This window comes from Dromaius novaehollandiae, chromosome 25, assembly GCF_036370855.1.
Source record: "Dromaius novaehollandiae isolate bDroNov1 chromosome 25, bDroNov1.hap1, whole genome shotgun sequence".
Classification (NCBI taxonomy): Eukaryota; Metazoa; Chordata; class Aves; order Casuariiformes; family Dromaiidae; genus Dromaius; species Dromaius novaehollandiae.
Window position 1 is genome coordinate 6,543,900 of NC_088122.1, and position 7,555 is coordinate 6,551,454.

General features: G+C 54.3%; 1 protein-coding gene across 1 annotated transcript; it reads right to left on the reverse strand.

The window, feature by feature from the left end:
- Positions 1-5,788: 5,788 nt before the first annotated feature.
- On the reverse strand, positions 5,789-6,721 carry LOC135323591 (olfactory receptor 14A16-like). Its single transcript, XM_064497216.1, has one exon. It carries the CDS (start codon positions 6,719-6,721, stop codon positions 5,789-5,791), a length of 933 nt encoding a protein of 310 aa, XP_064353286.1.
- Between the last annotated feature and the right edge of the window lie 834 nt (positions 6,722-7,555).

A 7,555-nucleotide genomic window follows, 5' to 3' on the forward strand; every position in this document is an offset into this window, starting at 1 on the left:
GATGCGGTCTGTGAGCACTGCCTGGGAAAAGAAGTTGGGACAGAGAAAGGGCCCATCAGGGACTGCTCCAATCAGCAGAGCTGGGCAGGGAAGGAGAGGGAACTGCTGACAGAATCATCATGGGAGGATGGATTTGGGCAAGTCATGGTCAGTCCCTCCAGTGCAAACACATTGCACTGAGCAAGCCCCCCACTTCTCTGCTCCCACCCAGCAGACCCTCTGCCCTGACTGCCATGGAGTCCAGGCCAAGAGACACTTTGTCTGCAGCCAGACCTCTGCCAGAGGAGAGAGGCAACTCTCCTGCCAGGGGGCCGTTTAGTGCTGCCCAACAAAGGGGCTGAGCGTGACTGCCCTGCAAGGTCGCCATCTGCCAGGTGGCATGCCCCGCAGGTAAAGTGAAGGCTTTACCAAGTGTCCTTCTGTCTCTGTCCTTGCCTCCCTTGGCAGCAGGATCATGGTATTGCTTCTTGTTTCCTCTCCTGTCCATTCTGCTCCTGTTCTTTTCTCAGGCTTTCTGGGATGGATGGGTTTTCAGCTGCAGTTCAGACACCACCACTGCTAGTTGGGCAGCAGAGGGGTCTGCATGGAAGTGAGGGGTCTGCAGCGCCCCCGCATTTCTGCAGGGAAATGAGCTGATCCTCCATTAAGGAGAGCCCATCTTCAGTCCTGATGGTCCTTTGACTGTTTCCCTGTGGTGTCCTGCCAGGCTGCGAGCTGCCCTCCAGAAAGGCACTGCTGTCTCATAGCATATTTGTAATATCTGAGAGACAAATGAAGAAGGTGCAGAGATGCTGAGAGTATGGAGATGGTGGTGGGAGGCTGTATATGGGCGTCTGAAAAGAGCCTTGTGTGTCCTTGGCTAGAAGGGGAGTGTGGAGATCTCCCTCTGGTGCCCAGAGAAAGGGTGAGAAGTTTAGAGATCTGCACTTTGAAACTGGACTCCTCTGCTCTCGGCAGGGGCCGGTTTCCTTTACAGCAACATATGAGTGCAATCATCCACCAGCTCAACGAGGTGGGAGCATAAGACAGCTGGGAACAAGACTGATATACAGACTAGCTGTCCTCACGCTGCAACAAGGGACAGTGAATCCATTTTTCTCAGGACTCACAGTAGAAATGCCAAGGGTTTCTAGCTTTGAGGAACACTGCCCAGGGGTGACAAGGACATCTCAAAATAAAAAAATACGTAGAACTCTGTTCCTCAAACTTCCTTCTTTAGGATTGGGAGTGAAGTTGCTGGAAAGCTCTTCTACACGATGAGTGTATTTCAGCTGACAGAAATGGTGAATGTCAGAGCTAGTCACCCCCATTCCCCCGTTCCCACTGCTGTACAGCAGGACTGACTCCTCTGGAGCCCATGGGCAGAGGCCCCTGCTCCTCACAGCAGCACACTCAGCCAGTGCAAAGTGGAGCTGAAGCAAGGGAGCTGCACACAGATCCTCTCAGTAAAGAGAGAGGCAATGTGTGGGGGTTGTATGATAACTGCAACATTTGGGCATTTTTTTGCTTGAAAATTCTCTCCTAACTTCTCAATGTTTCTTTTTCTTTGGACAGTCCCCCATGCACGGACATAGCAAAATGTCTAACAGCAGCTCCCTCAATGAGTTCCTCCTCCTGGCATTTGCGGACACGAGGGAGCTGCAGCTCTTGCACTTCATCCTGTTCCTGGGCATCTACCTGGCTGCCCTCCTGGGCAATGGCCTCATCATCACAGCAATAGCCTGCAACCACCACCTCCACACCCTCCATGTACTTCTTCCTGCTCAGTCTCTCTGTCCTGGACCTTGGCTCCATCTCCACCAGTGTCCCCAAATCCATGGCCAATTCCCTATGGGACACCAGGGCCATTTCATACTCAGGATGTGCTGCTCAAGTCTTTCTATTTTTCTCCTTGTTTGGAGGAGAGTATTCTCTCCTCACAGTCATGGCCTATGACCGCTTTGTTGCCATCTGCAGACCCCTGCACTATGGGACATTAATGGACATCAGATCTTGTGTCCAAATGGCAGCAGCTGCCTGGGCCAGTGGTTTTCTCAATGCTCTCCTGCACATGGGGAACACATTTTCAATACCACTCTGCCAAGGCAATGCCCTGGGCCAGTTCTTCTGTGAAATCTCGCAGATCCTCAAGCTCTCCTGTTCGGATGCATACCTCAGGGAAGTTGGGCTTCTTGTGGTTTAGTCTTTGGGTGTTTCATTTTCATTGTGGTGTCCTACGTGCAGATCTTTGCTGTTGTGCTGAGGATCCCCTCTGAGCAGGGCCGGCACAAAGCCTTTTCCATGTGCCTCCCACACCTGGCTGTGGTCTCCCTGTTTGTCAGCACTGGCACGTTTGCCTACCTGAAGCCCCCTTCCCTCTCCTGCCCAGCTCTGGATCAGGTGGTGGCTGTTCTGTACTTGGCGGTGCTTCCAACTCTGAACCCCCTCATCTACAGCATGAGGAACAAGGAGCTCAAGGATGCAGTGAGGAAACTGATTCAGCTGGCACTAATTCAGCAGCAATGAGCTGCCCATTTCTCCTCACAAGCAATTCCCAGTTTACCTCAGACAGCTCTTGTGCTTTGGGAGTTCTGCCTGTGATAGTCATATTTGTGCATAAATGTTTGAATTCCTCCCACCTCTCCAGAGGTGCAAACACAGCCTTTCTGACCCAGAGGCCTTCTCTAAGTCTGCGAACCACTGTGTCAGAGCTGGTCTCCCAAGTAGCATCTCTGTAATAAAAGGGGACCTGCTTAGTACTGTGCCTGAAGGTTGGGCTCTTCCCAAGGTGGAGCCAAGAATGCACTCAGGGAATTGCACCTGAAAAGGCCCGCTTTCTGTGACTGGGTTTTCCATGGGCTAAGGAGGATGCACTCATAGGTGCTGTGTTAGGGTGCCCAGTGAGTGCCAAGTGCCCCTGGACAGGGTGAGTGCTCAAGAGGTATCTGCTGGGAACTATCCCACATATTAGAGGGCTGGTGACAGATGCTCATCCTTCTGGAAGGCGATATGGAACCACTCAGAGAGCACAGGAGATCTCCAGGGGCAGCATGTGCCTGGGATGGGCAGTGAGTGGAGACTCCCAAAGCCAAGTGGAGTTACCCAAAGGTGAAGGGCCAAACTGAGGAATGCACCAAATCCAGGCTCTGCAGCCTCAGCAGAGGGAGTGGGCTGTGTCTAAGGACACATCTGAGCCATTGGAAATGCCTTGTGATTGCTCCAAGCAGCCTGCACAACCACAGACCCTGGGGAGGGGCTTGTCAGGTGCAATGATGCTGGTCCAGCTGGATCTGCCCTCACCAGCATGAGCAGTGAGGAGTCACCCCAGGGCCCCACACCCGCTTGCCTTGCAGAGCAGCACCACCAGCTCAGGGCCCTGCGGGGAGCACAGGCAAGGGGTGCAGGAACAGCCGGCCAGGCCAGCATGGACACACTGACCAGGGGAAAGGCTCTCTGGGGAGCAGGGAAGTCTCCAGAGAAGAGCAAAGGAACAATTGTGTGCTTGTGGGGAGGAATAAATGAAAACCTGTTTCTGTGTGTGTCAGCTCCGGACAGGCTGCCCTGTCACTGGAGCTGCCTGAGGAGCCTTGGGGCCAGGACTCTTTTGCTGTCCTGGGGAAAGGGGCTACCCAGAGGGGCTGCAGGCAGCCAGGGTTAAGGATCTCTGGTCATGAGAGCAGTGGAGACATGGAGTGCCTGGCCTCCATTTCCTTGTGCCATTGCTGGCTCCCAGCCCGGGGGCTGGTGGAGAGGCTGACACCCCTCTCTGCCCCCCAGCAGCTGCTGTGCCCTTCAGAGGGGCTGGGGCTGTGGTGTGAGTGCCCAGAGCTCTGCAGCCCCCTGCGGCAGGCACTGTTGCGGGGCCATGCCATCCTGGTCTGCTCTGCTGAGTGGGCTGGGGAGAGGGCAGGGGAGGTGGGGAGACCAGGGAGGATCTGGGCTGGTCTGGAAAGGGCCCAGGAGAGGAAAAATGCCAGCAGGCAGCTACTGCATGTGAACGGCAGCAGTGTGGGAGCACACAGCCGTGTGCTTGCAGGCAAATGTAGGTCTGCTGGGAAAGGCAGCAGGACATGGCGGGTGCAGGAGAGGAGAGCCCAGGTTATTCCTTGTATTGCACAGACACCCAGGGGAAGCTGCCCCAGGGCCATCGTCCCAGACCAGCCCCTCACATCACCTCTTTCCAGCACTGCCTACTCACCCCAGCAGTGGGGTGGTCCATGGCCAGCTCCATCCTCCTGAAGGTCTCTGTATCCCAACAGAGGGGAAAAGACCAGCCTTGCAGGGCTTCTTTTTGTACCAGACCCTGACAGATCCAGGACCACAGTGTCTGCTGACCCCCATGTGGGGCACAGCCCAGGCTGAGTAGGGACCAGGTGCTCAGACCCCCCCAAACTCTGTGGGATCATTTAGAAGTCATTTAATAATACCCCATCCCTTTCCACGTCCAAGGTCTGTGGTTCCAGGTCCATCTGAGCTCTGTCTTTCTTCACTCCATCCCTGCATGCATGGACAAGATCTCAAAGGTCCCCCTGGGTAGTCTGTGCCCCTTCCACCCTCTGTGCACTTCCACCTGGCACCCTGAGCGCTGGTGCTGCTGCCAGGGCAGAGGTGGAGGATCCCCAGGAGCAGCTCCTCAGGGAGCTCCCCAGGGAAACGCTGTGCCCAGCCCCAGCCCCAGCCCCAGCATGGCAGGGGGGAGCTGCCCTCTCCCAACCCACCCTGGCAGTGCCATCCCCACCTCAGCCTGCTCCTGAAAGGCTCCAGGGCAGCCCTGGAGGGAGCTGGAGCTGCCTTGGCCCCGGAGCAGTCTGGCAGCAGGAAGGTTTCACCTGGGCACGGCAGGAGGTGTGCCAGGAGCAAGTGGAGGAGCAGGGAAATGGGGGTGAAGACCCCTGCTCTGGGCTGCATGGCCAGGACACAGGACAGGCAATGCCTCTGTGGTTGACGAGGTTCTAGGCCTGGGATGGTGCATGGGGGGACAGTAGCATGAGGGGCAGTGGTGTGAATAAGCAGCCCCACTCAGGGCCCTGTGGGTTGGCTGGAGAGGGCCGAGGCCACTGAGGATGGCCAGGCTCCAGATGCTGCTTTGACATCAGCTCTGTGCTGGGAACTTCGGGGTTTCACCCTTTGCAGGGAGCAGCAGGCCCTTTTGTGGTGCAATAGCCTGGGCATATTTTTGACTCCACCTTCTGAAGAAGGGTCAGACTTCAGGCACATCACCGAGGAAATCTCCTTTTATTATAGAAATGTTATTCTGGAGGCCACGTCTGGCATAAAGGTGCGCAGTGCCTGGTCCTGCCTGAGCTCACAGGAATGCACAGGGAAGCACAACCCTACGACCACCATGTTGGGGAACGCTTAGGCCATATACACACATCAGAGCACAGCAGGACAGTTTTGAAAGGGAGGAGAGCAGCCCTGAAAGGATAAAGTCCTGCTGCTGTGGATGGACATGTCTCCAGGAAAGCTGCAGCTCTTGTGCGATGGCTGCAGTGAGGAAATACCTGCTGTGGTAGTGCAAAAAGAGACACTGCCAAAAACAAACTGTCCTCATTGCACTTGGGGCATCTGAAGGGAGCTCAGACTAGTGGGCTCTGAGGTTCCCCCATCTCTGCTAATGAAGGGGGAAGCCTGGCTTCCTGCTTCAACACGGTCTCTGGGTCAGATTCAGAGAGATTCCAGAAGAGAAGTTGCATGAGCTGGAATCTTCTTTCTTTTAACATGAATGTAAGAGAAAAAAGTGAGAAAGAAAGAAATGAACAACACATCCTTGATGCCAAGTACCTGGGAACTGCACATGAGACAGTTATTAGTGCTGACATTGTACCAATTGAACAAGTTTCCTCACTGCATCCTTGAGCTCCTTGTTCCTCATGCTGTAGATGAGGGGGTTCAGAGTTGGAGGCACCACCAAGTACAGAACAGACACCACCTGATCCAGAGCTGGGCAGGAGATGGAGGGGGGCTTCAGGTAGGCAAACGTGCCAGTGCTGACAAACAGGGAGACCACAGCCAGGTGTGGGAGGCACATGGAAAAGGCTTTGTGCTGGCCCCGCTCAGAGGGGATCCTCAGCACAACAGCAAAGATCTGCACGTAGGACACCACAATGAAAATGAAACACCCTGCAGCTAAACAGGCACTAACCACAAGAGCCACAGCTTCCCCAGGGCAGGACTCTGAGCAGGAGAGCCTGAGGATCTGGGGAACTTCACAGATGAACTGGCCCAGGGCATTGCCCTGGCAGAGTGGTATTGAAAATGTATTAGCAGTGTGCAGAGCAGCATACAGAAAACCACTGGCCCAGGCAGCTGCTGCCATTTGGACACAAGCTCTGCTATCCATGAGCATGCCATAGTGCAGGGGTCTGCAGATGGCAATGTAGCGGTCATACGCCATGACGGTAAGAAGGAAATACTCTGCTGTGAGGAAGAAGAGAAGCAGAAAGACCTGGGCAGTACATCCTGAGTAGGAAATGGCCCTGATGTCCCACAGAGAATTTGCCCTGGTTTTGGGGACAGTGGTAGAGATGGAGCCAAGGTCCAGGATGGAGAGGTTGAGGAGGAAGAAGTACATGGGGGTGTGGAGGCGGTGGTCGCAGGCTACAGCCATGATGATGAGGCTGTTGCCTAGGAATGCAGCCAGGTAGATGCCCAGGAACAACAGGAAGTGCAAGAGCTGCACCTCTTGTGTGTCCGCAAAAGCTGGGAGGAGGAACTCGTTGAGGGAGCTATCATTGGGCATATGCTCCTTTGGGGCACAGGAGGCCTGTCCAAGGAAGAAAGGAAAGTAAAATTTAGAGCAGGCTTCTCTGAGCCAAATCCATTCTGTTTCTCATAGAAATCCCCACACTTCCTCTGTCCTTTACCTTCTTTCAGCTCCCTTTCTGGTTTGCACTGGCTGAGTGTGTCATGTGCAGCAGGAGCCTCTGCCCGTAGCTCCAGAGGAGTCGGTTCTGCTTTGCCACTGCTGTAAATGGACATGTCAAACAGTCCCAGGTATTCGGGGAATACCTGGGAACAGGCTGCATCAGCTGGGTGGAGGGGGCTTGGTCCAGTGACCCAGAGGGAATATTCTCTACTTACCATAATGAGAGCTGAATACAGCACTCCTGCCAGCTGTGTCTGAAAGAGAAGATCCTTGTGAAGGATTCCCCCCCCACCCCAATCTTGCCTTCTTGAACAGAGGTGTCTGTATCTGAATCAGTCACACCAGCTCCCACTCTAGCAAGGGAGAGGAACAGGCAAGTGAAGGCAGGGGCTGACCTGACTTTTTCTCGATGTCCCCCTTCCAGTGAGATAAACCAGCTTCTCACATCAATTTACATCTGTGCTCTTTCTCCAGGCACTGTAGTGGGAATGGCAAGGGGCTGGTTCTGACGCACACATCCTGCAGCAAATTATGTCCACTCCTTTTGTGGAAGGGCTGTTCAATATTTTAACACCTATTATCTCCAGAAAATAACCTGCAGCAGAGGAGTCTGATTATATATTGATTTAGATTTTAGATGCCTCCATTACACTGTGAGAGCATTCTTGGATGGGGTAGAAATCTGGCATTTCAGTTGCTCTCAGCATG

What these genes read in the sequence shown, in the direction of transcription:
- LOC135323591 (XM_064497216.1), bottom strand. Translation starts at nt 6,721, where the DNA reads ATGCCCAATGATAGCTCCCTCAACGAGTTCCTCCTCCCAGCTTTTGCG.